The 17,860-nt window shown below is 52.0% G+C and overlaps 1 protein-coding gene across 8 annotated transcripts in view; it reads right to left on the reverse strand.

The window, feature by feature from the left end:
• Positions 1 to 729: 729 nt before the first annotated feature.
• The window catches only part of TCF3 (transcription factor 3), a 122,036-nt gene continuing 104,905 nt past the window's right edge, over positions 730 to 17,860 (reverse strand). For 3 of the 8 annotated variants that reach the window (XM_074939220.1, XM_074939218.1, XM_074939219.1), the window contains 9 exons: positions 16,472 to 16,530; positions 15,220 to 15,298; positions 13,708 to 13,781; positions 12,683 to 12,886; positions 10,833 to 10,956; positions 9,324 to 9,483; positions 7,901 to 8,139; positions 2,901 to 3,045; positions 737 to 1,071 (listed from right to left, as the gene is read on the reverse strand). In XM_074939220.1, coding sequence (XP_074795321.1) covers positions 2,903 to 3,045; positions 7,901 to 8,139; positions 9,324 to 9,483; positions 10,833 to 10,956; positions 12,683 to 12,886; positions 13,708 to 13,781; positions 15,220 to 15,298; positions 16,472 to 16,530 — 1,082 coding nt within the window. In that variant the 3' untranslated portion in view covers positions 737 to 1,071; positions 2,901 to 2,902. Of the gene's footprint in view, positions 1,072 to 2,900; positions 3,046 to 3,588; positions 3,816 to 7,900; positions 8,140 to 9,323; positions 9,484 to 10,832; positions 10,957 to 12,682; positions 12,887 to 13,707; positions 13,782 to 15,219; positions 15,299 to 16,471; positions 16,531 to 17,860 lie in introns of all 8 variants that reach the window. The other 5 variants (XM_074939225.1, XM_074939224.1, XM_074939223.1 and 2 more) reach the window with 5 other exon arrangements.

Here is a 17,860-nt window from a genome sequence, read left to right on the forward strand (position 1 = left end):
CCCGGGTTCTCCTGTACATGGGGTGTCGCTTCTTCACTTACCAATACCCCGGCTTCTCCTTTTCCCCCGGGTCCATTCTCTCTCGGCAGCCCTTTCTGCCAACCATAGCCACACGTCCTGCTTTAGCGGGGAAGCTCCAGAAGACAGCTGTGCCCTTTGCCTCTTCGCTTCTCACTCTCACCTCCCACGAAGGAGCCCAAATCTCCAGGGACCCCCTGCGAATGAAAAGCAATTTGCAGAGACACCCCCCCCCCCCCCCCAGGTGGTTCCCGGTTACCGAGGCTGCGAGAAACCAGAGACCCACTGATGTAAGCTGCCGTAACTTGCTTTGTCGTTTAACAGCCTTTTCCCCAATGAGAAGTGGCCAAAGCAGAGATGACAAATTCAGCATGTGAGTTTTTACAATGGAAGGTACAAGCCAGGCAAGGAGCAATATCCGCCCCCGTGGCTACATTCGCATTTAGTGGCTTTCAGAGCCGAATCGGAGAATTTCTCTCTCTTTATATCCAGTCTCTTTTAATACAATTTTAATATTCTGGTTGATCCTAAAGATGCAACATCAACTATAGAAACAGCAGCAGAAAAGCAGGGGGGGGGAGGGGGTACAAGACTTTTTTTTTTTAATACAAAAAAAATTTTTTTTTTTTTTTGCTTACAAAACATATGCAAAAGAAGCTAAAAAAACCCAAGCGGCCACTGCTACGCTGCTCTACCTAAAAAACCTCGTAACTAACGTCCTTTGTAAAAAAAAAAAAAAAAAAAAGAAAGAAATATTAAGCTTAGGCACAATTTTGCTGCTGGCTGCTTGAGAACAAGCCAAGAGAACAGGATGCTCCCCCCGTTAACTGAGTGATATGTATTGACGGCTCCACACTTTATACTTAAGGCAATTTTTTGTTTTGTTTTTGACCAAGTGTTTGTTTCTTTTTTTAACGCCCCCCCTTAAAGCACGCCAGGCTCCTCTCTCGTGTGTCAGTATTAGCAATACTAAAGTTTATGGTTCAAGAAGGTTGCAGGTCACACCGAGGGTCTGCTTCCTACCCATCTCTGTATCCGGGGAATAAAAAGGATCTACAAATAAAGAGAAACAAAAGTAAAAAAAAAAAAAAAAAAGAAAAAGAAAAGAGGAAAACCCAAGTGAGCATATCTTTTACTGGACCAACTTCTCACTGCACTTGTGTCTATATAAATCTCCTCACTGCATTTTCCACTGGACGCATCCGATGCAGTGAGCTGTAGCTCACGAAAGCTTATGCTCAAATAAATTGGTTCGTCTCTAAGGTGCCACAAGTCCTCCTGTTCTTTTTGCGGCTACAGACTAACACGGCTGCTCCGAGACAGAGCTACAACTGCACTGCAAATAGACTCAGCAGGCACATGAGCTGTCCGATTCCACTTGCACTCATCCCTGCACCCAGCACAGCAGCTGAGTGACAGCCACGAATGGAACTGCTCATTGTACCTAGCTAATGACAGTGCTTCCTGTCCACACCAGTGCTCTGATGTTACGGAGCCACCATTAAGATCTGTCTGTGGCTGGGTGAGCATCTCTTTCATGTGATTACAGTCAGGCACATGCCTGTGTCCTTTGCCATATAAACTGTAAAGCTGCCTTTACAACATCTGGAGCGAGTGCGTGCGGAGGGATGAACGACATTATTAAGTGTGCCTAAACTCTCAAAGGCTTTATACATCAAAGAATCCTAGAATATCAGGGTTGGAACGGACCCCAGGAGGTCATCTAGTCCAACCCCCTGCTCAAAGCAGGACCAATCCCCAATTTTTGCCCCAGATCCCTAAATGGCCCCCTCAAGGATTGCGCTCACAACCCTGGGTTTAGCAGGCCAATGCTCAAACCACTGAGCTCTCCCTCCCCTCAACACGTACTTCTGACATTTAAAGGGCTATGGGGCCGGGCCAGAAACTGTTACAGCCCCAGTTAAATGGAATCAGAATTTCAGTCTGGTCTTTTCCCCAGGGACTTGCCTCAGCCACCACTCAGGATGCACCTTCCGGAGGGAGGTGGGGAGCACACGGGGTGATGAGCAGGACTGCTCAAGCTCCTCTTAATAGCTGATAAATTACAGTCGCACTGGGCCATCAGCTGCCAGGCTTGTGCTGTGGTCTCCAGGGTCTATACTGCCTGCAACCTCAGCAGGGAGGACTTAGTGCTACATGGCTTTGCTGCAACATCAGTGCTAGCTCATTGCTTGGAGTTTGCACTGGGGATAGGAAACGGTTTTATTTTTAAATCCCCCGTCACAGCGAGCAGATTTTAAATATGGCCTGCACACGGAGGAGGATACAGGGACGACACGTTTCTGTAAGCAGGGGGTGGGGGGAATTATATTTCCGAAGGGAGGGACTGAGTGAAGCGTCCAGGCCTATCATACAGTCTGAAAATACTCTGCCTTGCTCACCACAGCAGCTGTGCTGCTCCTAACAGGGCACGGGCTCTTGGAGCACACATGGCTTTAGCATGCCTTCAGGTTCCTGACACAGAGAGAGACCGTTTGTATGGGGATGCTCTTTGTGCACACAAATAGAACTCAGTTAGATATTACACTGTCCCTAGGGGTGTTGTGGAGGGGTGGGGATAGAGAATAACCTAGTCAGTAACTGAAGGAGTTAGATGTTTCCATGTGTGTCATTTACAAAGACAAATTAAAGGAGATCTCTAACTTTACTGCAGTATTTTCATACAGGAGGTGATGGACAAAGTTAAAGGGCTAGCTCTTAGGGGCCAGAATCATGCATTTTAGTTTCCTCCATTGGTTGCTGTGAATTTCAGTGAGTGATGAAAGCCAAGCTGTTAGATAATGACCTGCACTGAGCCTGGCAAAGATTTCAGAGACACATACACAGCCGAGTGCTGGGACCCGACAGGCAGAGGACGATACCTTCACATGTGTCCAACAGGGTTGTGACCATCTCCTAGACCCGGGTGTGAAGCTGAAAGTGTCATCTGGGGATCTCCTACTACTCCGGACACTTTCTCCTCTTCCCGACGCTTCAAACAGGCTGCTTTAGGGTTCAGATTGCGCTCTATGCCAAAAAGAGCAAGGGGGAAGGGTGGGGAAAAAACTCAATTCATGCCACAGCATCATGGAGCAACAGCATCCGAAAAAAAAACCCGGAGTCCCAAGAGAGAAGCAGTGGAATGCACAAGGAAGTAACCCCAGTGCAAGCTCTTTTGTACCCTTCTGCTCCACGTAACAGCAGCAGTTACCTCACTGGACCCCCTGCCAGAGCAAAACTTCTTTCCCCTGCAGGAATATCGGGCCAATTTAATGCATACTGGTTTAAAAAAAGACAGAGATGGTGGGTTGAAGACATTTAAGATTGAGTTCTCCTAAGCCTCCACGTGGACTCCGGATGCCTCATTTCCATATATTGCGTGTTCAGACCCCATAGATGAGGCCTTGGAAATCTCAGCCTAAGTGCTTTCCACTGCAGCTCCCCACTGGAATGGCAAACATTCGAAGTTGCAACAAAAGCTTCAGTTATAAATACATATCCAGAGAGAGGCACACAGAAATGGATGGGAAGAGAAAGGTCCCAAAATGCATCTGTCACCTGTTACCATACCTCGTACTTGCTGCTCCAAGCCCAGAATGACCTGCACCGCTTGCTGTAGGATGATCAGTTTGGTCTGTGCTTTGTCCGTTTTTAAGTGCATCTGACACATGCGTCCCAGCTCTTTAAAGGCCTCGTTAATGTCCCGTACACGCACCCTTTCCCTGGCGTTATTGGCCATTCTCCTCTCCCGGTCCCTCAGATCTTTGTCCTCCAGTGACAGGGCCTCGTCTGTACTGCTGGGTTCACAGCACCACAGGGATTAGTCAGGGAGGGTGTAACCGACGGGGGCCGGTCAGTTGCTGTGCTGGCAGCGCCACTAATGTCCACTGCAAAGAGCTCAGTCAACCTCGCGTTGCAGAATCCAATTGACAACCGAGAAAGCAACTCCCCCAATTTCCACAGAAACCCTGGCGTTCGGGTTCCTCGCCTCGGAGAGCCAAGCTAAGGTGCTGCCAGCACCGGGCCAACCTCTCTGCACAGGTCTAGCGGGCCGGCGCGGGGGCCGAGAGGCGGGAAGGGAGGGCAGGAGGAGCAATACGTGACACTGCCTTAGGGCCTTCAGGTTCGCGTGCTCACCCTGAGCACCTCCTCCGAGCGAGTCAGCACACGGGGCGTTCCTCGCGTGGGGAAAATGCTGACTGCACCTGGAAATTTTCAGTCGAAAACCAGACGTTTTGGGTTTTCAGCTAAAAAATGTTTTGCTTTTCAGTTTTTCCGAAGAAACCTCATTTTGCAGTGGATAGCAGGCACCTACGTGAAAAGTTCAGTCTAGTCGAAAGCTCAATCTTCCATCAAAAGCAGTTTTGATGGAAAAGTTTCAACTAGGTATCGCAGCCCTGATTGGTTGATCAGTCCAACACCCATCTTACAGGTGGGGAAACAGTGGCACACAGAAGGAATTACCTTGCCATGGTCTCACAACTGGTTAGTGGCAGAGGCAGGAACCAAACCCATATCTTCTGGCTCCCAGCCCTGTGCTCTACCAACTGAATCAGGCAGACAGCTTGGAAATTTGAGAATTTAAGTCAGTGTTGCATGAGTTTTATTCAGCATCTCAAAAACTGCCAGGAAGGCAGCTTGCCGGTTGGGGGCTATGAATGAGTTAAAGGGGCAGCATCTATCTGGCTGCTGCATCAACTCCATGAGGATGGTAGAGCTGGACTTGCAGAAACCACCCTAACCCAGCTAGCTTCAGCGCCAGGAAACAAGCCCTAGAATGCCACAGGCGTGGGTTTGTTTTGAAGAGTGTAAATGAGACTTGAGAGGTTCCAGGAAAACGGGCTGTTGGGGGGAGACTTACAAAACTGGAGAACCTGTCAATCCAAACCCTAAATCAGAAGCAGGCCTAGGAGACTTGGGCACCCAAATCCCACTGGAATTCAATGGGATGCGGGAGCTGAACTCCCCAATACCCTAGCCTAGGATCAGCGACTCACACAAACTGTTAACGTGGCCTAAACTAGGGCTAGAGATAGGAGTGACTGACTACTTAAAACCAGGGTCATGAGCTCATGGAGTCCTCGCCCCTTGCAAGCTGAGTGAGGAGGCTCCATGGGGCATCTCATTGTTTTTGCTACTCTGGCAGTGTCCTGACAGAGCAAGAAGCCGACAGGTCTTGGCCTGGGGGGGTGGCCTGCAACGCAGAGACATGCTGGCAGCACCTGAAGAGCTTGGTTTCATCTGCAGCGCCTTTCCCCTCTGCCTCCCCCCCTTGGATGCAGGGACGATCTTCTCCCCCAGAGCAAAATTCTCACAGGAAAGAACAACTGCCTGAAGTCTGTCCTGGGGTCAAGGCCTCAAACTGGAGTCTGGCTTTTGCCTTCAGCCCCAGAGGAGCCGGACGGGATTAGCCCGTCAGCCAGGAGAGGGTAGCAGCTGCGTACGGTGGTGCACGGGGACTGAACAGACGGGACCGGTGCTTAGTCCCACTCCTGACTATCCTGGCTCCTTCAGACCCTCCAGCCCCACAAACCAGGCTTTCGGGATTAGTGTGCCAGGAAATCCACTGCTGGGAGAGTGCCAGGGCCTTGGAGAATACTTGTCACCTGGATTCTCAGCCGGCTAAAGACACCAGCATCTCCTTGACGCTAGGCAGAACCTAGTAAAGGCTCTCGCTGCTCACAGAGAGCCTCGCAGTCATACCTATCACCAGTGTCCAGCTCAGCAGCCCCCTGCCCGGCAGGGACTCCTACACGGGCAAAGCCTTCTGCATTTTGCCTTCAATAGAGCTGCATCCGTCTGCCATCTCCTGCCCCTCTACCCATGAGCGCTCTGCTTGCTAGTGACAAGTGCTGCTGGATGCTATCAGGTGAGCAAGACCAAGCTGCATTCAGTCCCATACTGGGAACGGAGCACTGGGTACCTAGCCCCCTTCATGGAGCCCACTAAGCTGGGGCCAGGCCAATGCACTGCACAGATCTGCGTCGCCCAGCCGTTTCATAGCACAGCTCTAGCCACAGTGACACCTACGCTGCCTCTAAACTACTGCTGCATTCCTTTTCATCGAAATACAGCAACCTGACTATTGTCAGAGGCCCCGTCACAAGCGGGGCTCGGAGCCACCTGCCATCATGGCATCCCTCAGAAGGGACCGGTCTGGGAAGCGCATGGCAGGGCATTCAGGGGAGATGGGGCCTCTCTCTCCTGGGACGCAGCCCAAAGAACGAAGGCGTTGGGGGACCAGCGCCCTAGCTCACTGCATGGGTATTCGCTGGCAGTGGAGGAGGCGGGGGCTTCCACCTCTGAGAAAGGCTTTAAAAAAGGACAAGCGTGAGGAGACCAAAGTGAACACGGTGCCAACTCTCTCCCGCCCGCCCTCCCCACCCGCCGTCTCGATCAGCAAGCAGCAAGTACAAGGTAGAGAGTGGGACCACCGAGAGGTCACGGCTGGGGACTGTCTGTAGGAGATTGGAAAGAACAGAACAAAAAAAATAATAAAAGGAAGGGTGGGGGGAAAGGGAGACAGGAAAAAATACACGTTATGAAAGGCAAAAAATTACAAACTGAAGAGAGGCACAAAAGGACTCCAACAGTGTCACAGTGAAACAGCAGAGGCCAGCAGGGGGGAGAGGAGCCAGGCACAAACCATGGATTCATAGGACCACAGGCTCTGCAGGAAGGAAAGGGGTTAACTGGCCACAGACGCTTCTGCAACAATGGCGACTGGGGGTGGAAGTTAGTAGGGAGCATGCAGGGCAAGTGTTACAGACACAGCAGCAAAAACCCCTTGCTACTCAGAGCAGGAAATAAAATAAATAATAATAATAATAAAAAAAAACCGACAGCTTTCCCTCCAGCTGGAGTGACTGCACCCAGAGATCCACTTAGCCTGGGAAAATCATCCCTGGGGGAAACCCCAACAGTAGGCATAAGCTGAACTAGACAGGCCAGTAAAGCTCTCCTGCCCTGGCAGGGAGAATGGCTTCAGGACCAAACCAGTGTCTGTCTCCCCACTAGAGTCTGTTAAAGAGGTGCTGCTAATGGCAGAGAGCTCCCCAGGACCGTCAGACCCACAATTAGAATCCAACTGCTCACAGACAGCAGGCTCGGAGACGCAAGGCATCCAAGTATGGAGGGCTTGCCCCTCCTCTGAGCTCTCCACCCACTGGCCAGTTCTGCCTCTCCGCTCACAACTCTGAACACCAGCACCTCCCACTGGAGTGCCTCCCGCCTCCTCCCAGACACAGCTGCACCTAACCCAGCCTGCAATTCCTCCCAGCTCCCCCCCCCCCGGTGCATAAGCAGCTACCTAGCCGAGCTGCCTATTACAGCATCAACCGGAGGAGAGCAGAAATCCCCACTCTGGGATGGGGGGGGGGGGGAAGAGGAGGAAGGGAATTTCCTATAGCTGCTGCAAAGAGGGAGAAAAGATGAGCACAGTACTGCTGCCCTTGGGAAGGAAGCAGCCCCTGGATACACTGTCACCTTCTGTTCTTTCATTCTCATGCATGCCTTTCTTTATGGCCCAGCGGCAGGGAAACCTCACTCTGTTAGAAGCTAGGGCAGCGCCCTAGAGACATTAGGGCAGTGCTAAGAGTTGCACACGGGTTTCCATGAAGGGAAGCTACCCCTGTGCGTCCAAACGAACAACATGCAGCACGTGCAATGGCTTTAAAAACAAAACCCGAGAGCACAGCAGGGATGCAAAAGAGAAAACAAAATTAAATAAATAAATTAAAAAGAGACACTTTAAGGGCCTTGAGAGCCCAAGGTGGCACTGTGGGAAGGAGAACAGCGCAGCACCACGGCACAGGGGAGACAGACAGACAGCCCCGTGCCGATCAGATACGTAAAATATCACCACTCTGGGAGCCTCACTGACCTCTAACTTGTTGCTCCAGGTTCAGTATGACTGATACGGCCTGGTGTAGGATTAGCAGTTTGGTCTGCGGTTTTTCGCTGTTAAGGTGGAGTTGGCACATGCGTCCGAGCTCTTTAAAGGCCTCGTTGATGTCACGGACCCGCAGACGCTCACGGGCATTATTGGCGACCCTCCTCTCTTTCTCCCTCTCGGCTTTTTGCTCTGGGGGAAGAAGATCGTCCTCCTCATCCTCATCTTGACTAATGGTTTGAAATAAGAATGAGACAGGGACATTCGTGTGCACGCTCAGCACTGGTCAACTCACAACAAAACACACATCTGCAGCAACATGATTACCTCCGCGCCGAAGGGAATGTATCAAGGAACCCCACCCCCGCCCCGCTGCTACAGAGCGGGAGCAGCGCCCTGCGTCTCCCACCAGCACTAGAACCTTTCCAGCCCTGGCACACAGCATCCCCATGCTCCCATTTGCCCTTGGACTCCATTACACAGAAAGGATGCCATTTAAAACCAATAAATGGGAACGCTTCCCAGGAACAGAACAGAGCAGTGCAATTAACCCCTGGAACTCACTGTCACACGATCTAAGCATAGCCAGAAACAGGAACGGACACACACAGGTAACGTCAGCATGCAGAGCAAAGGTTAAAAATACAGAGTTTGGGGAAGGCTTCAGGGTGTGAACCAGCCACTGACTGACAGAGGTGGGGAGGGAATTTCCCCTCCAGGCAGGTTATCACCGTACTGCCCACTGCTGGGCTCTCTGAAGCAGCTGGAGCTGGCCAGTGTTGGAGACAGGATACCAGGTTAGATGGGCCCCGGTCTGATTCAGTTGGGCTATTCCCACATAACTGGCTGCATGACAGAGAATCCATATAGCCCAGACGTGTGTAGTGAAGAGACCACTCAGGTTCCACCACCTCCTGCGGACAAACTAGCGATGGGTCTGTCTGAGGTCAGCTGAGCAGTCGGCCGTCTCCAGCACAGCCCTGACTCATGTCCAAGACCATCCAGGCAGCTGGGCTGCAGCCTGCTTTGATCTCCAGTGTTTGGCCTGTTTCTTGCTCACTAGGAATTCCTGCAAAGGTGGGCAGGTGGGGCATTACCAGGGCTGGAGAAGATGCAGGAGGATGGGCCCAGCACTGCCATTCCTCCTCCCAAAGTGTCGTAAATCCTAAGAGGTGGCTTCAGGACTCCTCCCCCATGAGAAGCAGGGGTAGCTTGGGGCAGTGCTGGTCTCCAAGCAGGAGCCTGAGGCTTGGCAGGGCCCTGGCACAGCATCCCTGGATCCAGCTAGCGAGCGTGTTCTTATCAGCAGGGAGGTCAACAGGACACACACACACAGCCTCCCCCTCCCCACCCCAGCCTTCCCTCCTGTCCCAACACCACCCCCTCCAGTAACAGAATAAATGAAGGGAGAGACCTGTTCAAAGAGCACCTTGTTCTGTTCCGTGACGGCTTCATTTCCTTCTTCTCCTCTTCTGAGTTATCGGCCACTGACGTGTTCTCCTCATCCTCCTTCTCTTCCCGCTTTATTTCACTGGTTCCCGAGGAGACACTGGCTCTGCCCAGCCCCGTCAAGCCTGCAATGGCATCAAAGCAGCACATGGCCATTTGAGCGAGATCTGATTGGGGCAGGATAGGTCAGAGGGAAAGCTCCTCGCTGCAACTGCAGCTAAGGTGACGGGCTCCAGACACATCTCTGTCTCCTCTGACACGTATGAATAGGCTGGATAATTCTAGTATATTTGCACAGGATCCTTCATATCCTAAACACACACAGCCGTGCAAACCAGCCATCTTTGGAGAGAATGGTAGGCAACCAGCTACTGAGAGAGGATGCTGGGGGTTGCACCAACCCCAGGATAAAGTGCTACTGGGTGTCTGGGCCCAAGCAGAGGAGGCAGGGCCTTGCCAGTTACGCTCTCATCTGAGACACCCTCACTCCAAAAACTGCACAGAACTCAATCAGCCAGCCTGGGAAGAAGAGAGGGCTGGAGCTGGCCCAGCTGGGATTTGGACCTCTCCTCGCAGGCGAAGTTCCCAAGACTGCACGTTTCTCAACGCCTCCATCCACACAGCTCGCCGTAAGCAGCCAGGCCACGAGGTGAACATCAGTCAAGGCACAGACGCCACCGACAGACAGACTCATTCTGCACTCAGCACTGACGGTGCACGGAACAGAGGGTGGGTGGGTTTGCCAAGGCCAGGCTTTATCTCAAATGGCTACGTCTACACCATGCGCTAGCAGTCCGATCCCCCGCGACACACACTAGCACCAGCTCTCGGTGAGCTCCTGCAAGTATAAATAGCCCAGCTGTAGCACCGTGCGCAGCGGGTATGCAATCAGCTGGGTCTCCGTCACCACTGCCCAGGCTTCTGCAGCTATTTACATGTGCACTGTCTTGATGGGAGATGGTGCGAGAATGTGTGTGAGAGCAGGGGAAATCACACCCCTCGCTGGTACTGTCCACATATCCTAAGACAAGCTTCTGGGGACACAGCAGAGTGTAACTCCCACCCTGCCCAAAACACCCTCCAGCGTCAGAACTCAGCTGCAGCCACAAACCAGGCAGGGCTCTAAGAGCGATCTGCAACTGAGTGCAGGTCCTAGGCTGCATGTGCAGGTTTAGAAGCTGTGTTGAAGACCCTTGAAAAACGTATCATGGAAAGTCACCGGACATTGCCCACCTGAGAGCTGCAGTATTCCCTGCCTCCAGGGCGGTGCTGGCCCAAAGGCTCACACACAGCACACGCTCCCCGCCCTAGCCCATACGCATGCCATGCGGCTGGGACCCCCTCTCGCACTGTTTTCTCCACTGGGCTTACGCTTTTCATGGAGCCAGGTCTTGGGGTCGTCTTACCCCAGATGGGCCAGGGTCAACCAGCCAGCAAAGAAGTGGGCAAGGCTTAGGGGGAGGCACCACCTTACCGCTGTACGTGTCTTGCTGCCTGCTGAGATCGGGGAGCGAGCTGGGCTGTGATGGAAGCGTAACATGGTTGTGGAGCATGCTCGGGTTGCTGGACAGTCCGTCTTCAGGGTGACTTCCTCCCACCTACAGCAGAAAAAGCAGAGCAGCCTTTAAGGGCAAATAGGAGAGCCAGGAGATACCAGGCACTGTTCAAGCCGAATATCACCACTTTGGAGCCAGGAGGGCGCTGTGGTCTGCACCAACACCTCACCTACGTGTTCCTTTTCTCCAACACCCAGCAACATCCAGCCTGATCTGGGCTCCCTCCCTCCCTCTCACCCCAAGCCTGGGTGGGCAGAAGGTAGAGAGGAATAGCTTAAAGCCACTTCTATACCAGCTCCTCTCAGAGAAAAGCCAGACTCAGTGGGAAGAGGCATGTCCTGTTCATGCTTCAGACAATTCAGACTAGGCCAAATCGTAGGAAGCATCCCCAGCAGCATGAACCATGCCTGTGTCATCTTCCAAAGGAGGCCCTGGCGCTTGGGACACTAGGTGAGACAAAGCCTGGTAAAAACAGGCTGCAGGGGACACGCCGGCATGGGCTGGACTTGCCTCAGCAGATCTTTTCCATCTCAAACGTCTGATTCAGGCTGATGCGTCTCCAAGGGACTGCCCCACCACCGCCAAACCCCCTCAGAGAAGGAGCCCTTGCTGGAGAACAACTCAGCCCTTTCCGAAAGCATGGACATGGAACTTGTTATTATTGATATCGCAGTAGTGCCGAGAGCCCCTTTTCACAGACCCAGGGACTGTAAGAAACCCACTCCCTGCTCAGAGGAGCTTCTAATCCAAAGGCTGCCATGCACCTTATTTTTAAATGAGCAGTTGTGTGTACACAGCACCTGGGAAGCTTGAAACACCTCCACCTGCCCCTCCTCATGCTCACACCCTGGCAGGAAGCTCCTGATCCTTCTCCCTTCAAGGAACAGAACCCCCTCAAGCACTTGTTCACAGCATCAAAGTCTCTTGGACCGGAGGTACCCCCGTGATCAAGCCTGACCCTCCTGCACTGCACAGGCTGAGAACATCCTGCAGCTATTCCTCTAGGGGAACTCTGGAGTTCAGCCCCTCTGAGCAGGCAGGGCACCAGGCCACACTCTTCTCATGTGGTTAATTATTCAGTAAGCAAGAAGATGAGGCAGTGTCTGCCTCAAAGGGCTTACAATCGAGCCAAGCCCAGGAGTCACTCAGCAAGTAAACCCTGTTATAAGCGCTCTCGATTCTGCCGAAACACCCTTGGTTCCAGGGTCTACTGTCTCTCTTCCCCACTTATCCCCACTTGGAGGGCTTATTCTAAGAGGGGCTGCTTTATATGAGATCCCCATGCTCAAGCTTTCACCCCTAACCCAGTAGGAGACTATGTGACCTCCACTTTTCATGCTGACCAGTATCATCTCATGGACAACCTGGGCTCCCCCAGGCTGACTGCTGGATCCAGCTGTGGTCTGGAGTCCTACATTCAGGGCTTATCTACATGAAGAACTGCATCAGTTCAACTCAAGGTACACACTGAAACCAACCAGCACAACCCCCTGCACAAACACTCTAATTTCAGTTTAAGCCTGTGGTTTATTTCGATTTGGCTTTAGTTGATTAGGCAACAGGATTAAAGCTAAACTGAATTAAACCAAAATCGGGGTATCCACACAGTGGTTTGCACTAAACCAGTACAAGTCTGCGTGTAGACGGGGCCTTGGATTGTAAACACTCTGGCAGGGACTGTCTCTGGGCTACGTGTTCGTACAGCTCCCAGCACAAGGCCCTGGCGTCTAGCGTTACCGCAGCCATCACCACCAGCGTCCTGACTCACCAGACTCGAATGCCTGTTCCCTAGAGGCATAACTGAAGTGGGGAAGGCCTGGCTGAGCCCGCCCACTGAGGCGCTGTGACCAGGGGCCGATCCCAGCAGGCTGTGCATATCTCCGTGGTTGGCTGGCATGGCAGCCGTCTGGCCCACCGCGTGGTTCCTCAGCACATGGATGGCTTCATCCAATCTGTCTTCCATTTTGTTTTGCTTTGAGGGGCGGGGAGGGTGGTGGAGGGAAATAAAGATTCCATTAACATTTAAGAACACTGCTTGCCTGGCTTTTGGCCATCGCCTCGGCGCCTCAACAGAGCCACCAGCTGCAAAAACAGACACAAGCACCACAAGGCTACTCGAGAAGGGTTCCCACCTCCATAACGTTCCCTGTGCTCAAACTCTGCAAGCAAGCTGGGGGGCCCTTACGTGTTGTTGCATGGGGAGGGAACTTTAAAGTGGGCATGATTAGCCTGTGAAACTCCCCGACACAATGCAGTGAGGGATTCCAAGAAGGGACTAAGCTGTTATATGGATAAAAGGAACATCTAGGAGTCGTATCAGAAAGGATAAAAAAAAATATAAAGGCTGTAAATCCTCACACTTCTGTTATCTACTGGAGGTTGGGGAGAAAGCTTCCCACCTGAGGTAGGTTATTGCATCAGTGTTCAGGGTGTGTTTTCTTGCACTTTTCTCTTAAGCACCCGGTGCTGAGCTGTGTCAAGCAGGACACTAGTCTGGGAGATGTGGCTTGCCAATGCCTGTGACGTTATGCTTGCAACGGAAAGCTTTTCTCCAGTGTTAAGCACTCCAGTACACAGTGGGCCCGCAGGCTAGATCTGATGGGTAATCCAGTGGTGCACCACTGTTCAGAAAAACAACAGGTGCCATGGGGTTGGGTTCACTGGTTCTCTCCTTTGTACTCCCCTACCACATTTCCAACCAACCAGCAGTAAATGTGTTATTTCATTAATCACTGCTCACTGCGGGGGAGGGGAGAGAGAGAAAACAGTAGAAATGATCAACGTGATACTTACTAACGTGTGGAGAGTCCCTTCATAGCTAGGAGACAAGGCACCCTGTCCGCCCGCTCGGGGCCACTGGGAAGTGCCTGGAACAAACCGCACATTGGATAAATTTCAAATGCAGCCCTCAAATGCCACGCTAGATGGGGCTAGAACACTACGAAGAGCGGAAAGCCCCGCAGGAGGCAGGCCACCTGTGTAAATGTACATGCCTCTGTTGGGCCAAAGAGGGTTATGGGGCAGGAATCATTTTTGTGGGAAACTCAAGGGTTGTGGGGAGAAATAAGCTAACAATCCTCACCCCAATGTCAAGTAAAGCATCAAATCTGGGAAAGATATAACACATACAGAGAGAGAGAGACACACACACACAAAAACAGGTTCTTTCCTTAGTTCCCCCTTACCTCAGTAGTGTTATATTTTAATATCAGTGCTTTAGCCCCTATTGTAAATCCTCCCTCTCAGAAAGCCAAGTTTTTTGCTTTTATCAACATCCATTGCAGATTCTTTGCCCTTCAGTGTTTTCATACAGGGGTTCATGCTGTGGATACACCTGCACGTGTGCCTGCTTTTGGATTTAGACACAGCAGAAGGGCAGCCTCCAGGTACCTGCATAACCCCCAGCTGTTACCAGAGTGGCGAGATGGAGAGATCTAACAATTCGATGCCCCCAGTTCAGCTGTGCCGGTCATGCCATATGAAAACGAGCACAGGTTTGTACTGCTCTCCCTCTGTCCGACAGAAGGGAGCACAGAGGTGGCCTCCTGCATCTTTACGCTTTGAGATATTTCCAGTGACAGGCCCAAGAACGATCCAGGTTGGGCTCCCAGTTGCAGGAACTAGGAGCTTCGGTCTTCTGCAGAAGGAGGCACCTGGAGCAGGCTGCCAGGATTCTTTCAAATCGCAGTATAAAACAGGTTCTGAAAATGGTTTGAACAGCCACCTCCTCCTGAACCTGGAGCCCCTCCCACAGGCACGCGCTCAGTTCACAGAGAACAGGGGTAGCTCAAACAGCACATGGATGAGTGAGGCTTGCAAAAGGGCTTTCGGCAGGGAAAGAGGATGCACATTCCACGCAGCTAGCACCAAAGCTATACTTCAGTGTGACACAGCATCGCTGGACATCGGCAAGACGCACGGGCGGCTAGAATATTTCCTGCCAGGTCACTTCTTTGGAGACAAAACCCAAGGTTTTCAGGAGTGACTAGTGATTCTTGGTGCCCACCCGGATACCCCTTAAAGAGGCATGATTTCTGCAATGGGGGAGAAGGCTCAGCATAAGAAGGCCCATTCCAGACACCTCAAGCCAGGTACCCAAAATCACTAGCCATTTTTGAAAACCAGAGACAAGATGTCTCTCCACGCCCAAACCAAGCAATTCACAGGAGTTGGGTTTATTTTTTTAAAAACTTTTTTTAAAAGATATTCTCCCCCCCTCCCCCTTTTAAAATGAAACTGGTTTGATCAGGTTTGTAAAAATGTTGCTCAAGCAGTTCTCAGGAGATCAGCGCATCGAGCACGTACCTGCAAGCCCCTGAGGGGAGCCCACGGGGGTGGAGGGGTTTGAAGAGAAGTTATTGCTAGAGTGATCTGGGGAATAAATCTGGAACGAGAGAGAAACAAAGCACAGTCAGCCAGCTACGCCTTCGAACCAGAGCGTTCCCGGCCCTGTAGAGCTGCGAACCCTTCACTGCCCTAAGCCCGCATTGTCACAGTTGCCTACAGCACTACCCCACGGGCTTCCACGTCTCTTTACGTCACCCGTGCCAATTGCCCCAGCCCTCCATCGACACAGCAAGCATGCTTCCTCGGTCCCACCCCCAAGCGCTCTGCTGGCCAGAATTAACCTTGGCATCTATGCTATTGCTGTGTTCCTCCCCCACCACACCCCCCAAGCTCCTTCCCCACAGCAGGTGCCTCCATTTGCCCCCTTCGTGGCTGGGCTCTCACAACGTGAGGAGGTTTCCGTGGTGTTTGACCTCAGGGAGCAGAGACCCCAAGGAGCGATTGTGGAGGCAGGCACTGCACGAAGCTGGCTTCCGCGTGGGGTGACACTGGGGGATGGTGGACCGAGCCGGGTGGATCTGTGGCACGCAGCACCAGGCGAGGCCTGAGCTCTAACTGAAAGCAACCAGTTGGCCCGCCACGGACCATCGGTCGAGAGTCAGCACGGCCCACTGAACCTTAAACAGCCCCACTCACATCAGCTACACCCAGAGCCCAAGGTACCACAGCAACAGGTATGAAGAGGGTGGATAGCGGCGGGGGACGGGACAGGGATTTGCCAGGCCTGGGTTCTAGTCCCACCTCTGCCCATAAGCAAGTCACTTAACGTACTCTGAGCCCCAGCTCTCTCGCTGTGCCCTACTTCACAGTGGGGTGGTGAGGGTAAATACAGGAGTGACCATGAGGCACCTCCCCTTTGTATCTATGGCCCCAATTCCCATAGTGTCAAGCAGCTAAATCTTTTATTTCTTCTTTTGGGGAGGGAAAAAGCATCATCTCCATTTTACAGCTGGGGAACAGGCAGACACTACAGGACTTCTCAAGGACATATATGGCCTGATCTGCTAGGCCATCCTTCCTCTTTTCCTTGCCAGTTAACAAGCCCAACATGAGAGCTGCATGGCTCCAAGCACCTGAACCACCAAGCCGCAGGGACGTTTATTCTCCTTTCCAGGGGAGGGAGCAAGATGGTCAAGTCAACAACCCCACTCCAATGCATGCTGACTTGGAGGGGTGTTGGGAGAAAGACTCCAGGGCAAGAAACACTTACTGAAGCTAATGCTTTCCCAAGCGCATCTCCTGAGCTCCCAGCAGTGGTTCCTCTGTTGCCTGCAGGGAGAGAGAGAACACAGCCCTTACCCCTCCGGTCCTGGCTGGAGTGCGCATGCCAGAAGAGCTCAAATCAGAACAGGTCACTTTTGGAAAAACCCAGGGGCGCTTAAAAAGAAAAGCTGAGCCTTGTAGTTTAGTGTCTGCACACAGTCTCTCCTATTGAGCCTGGGAGGGGAAGGTGGCAGCAGCTGAAGGCAGGATAAAGTTTCTTATTCAGAGTTTTAAAAAGACCCACTTTATTCCACACCTCCCTTGGTTGCCACTGGCCTGAGAGTCTTGCTCTGAGCAGCAGGGAGCAGGCAATATCCGCTGTGGCTGCCGTCCTGGAGCTGCAGGGACGTTAGCACGAGATCCCAGGCCAAAGGCACTGCGCCAGTCAACATCTCCCACACAGCAAACCCTATTGTAACAGGGCACCTTCCAAGCCCCCACAGTCCTAGTCCCGTTCCCTTCCTCTCCCCAAACAAGGGTTTCACTACAGAACAAAAAAGAAGACCAAGGTCAGGATTCTCAGTTCCCAGTGATCATGAAGTTAATTTCAGTAACAGGTTTTGTAACAGGTTCAGCAGGGTTAGAGATTAAACCACTCAGGGGTTTAAAGTGGCATTTGAATGCAGCACGAACATTTCTATTCCTGATTTGGATGAAGATCTCCCCCTGCACCTTCTCCACCTGCCTCATGTTTAACTCCTCACCTGCCTCAGGTTTAACTAGTGACCATGAGTTGGTTGAGTTCAGGATCCTGACACAGGGAAGAAAGGTAAGCAGCAGGATACGGACCCTGGACTTCAGGAAAGCAGACTTCGACTCCCTCAGGGAACGGATGGGTAGGATCCCCTGGGGGACTAACATGAAGGGGAAAGGAGTCCAGGACAGCTGGCTGTATTTCAAGGAATCCCTGTTGAGGTTACAGGGACAAACCATCCCGATGAGTCGAAAGAATAGTAAATATGGCAGGCGACCAGCTTGGCTTAACGGTGAAATCCTAGCGGATCTTAAACATAAAAAAGAAGCTTACAAGAAATGGAAGGTTGGACATATGACCAGGGAAGAGTATAAAAATATTGCTCGGGCATGTAGGAATGAAATCAGGAGGGCCAAATCGCACCTGGAGCTGCAGCTAGCAAGAGATGTCAAGAGTAACAAGAAGGGTTTCTTCAGGTATGTTGGCAACAAGAAGAAAGCCAAGGAAAGTGTGGGCCCCTTACTGAATGAGGGAGGCAACTTAGTGACAGAGGATGTGGAAAAAGCTAATGTGCTCAATGCTTTTTTTGCCTCTGTCTTCACTAACAAGGACAGCTCCCAGACTGCTGCGCTGGGCATCACA

The sequence above is a fragment of the Natator depressus genome, chromosome 25 (genome assembly GCF_965152275.1).
Source record: "Natator depressus isolate rNatDep1 chromosome 25, rNatDep2.hap1, whole genome shotgun sequence".
NCBI lineage: Eukaryota > Metazoa > Chordata > Testudines > Cheloniidae > Natator > Natator depressus.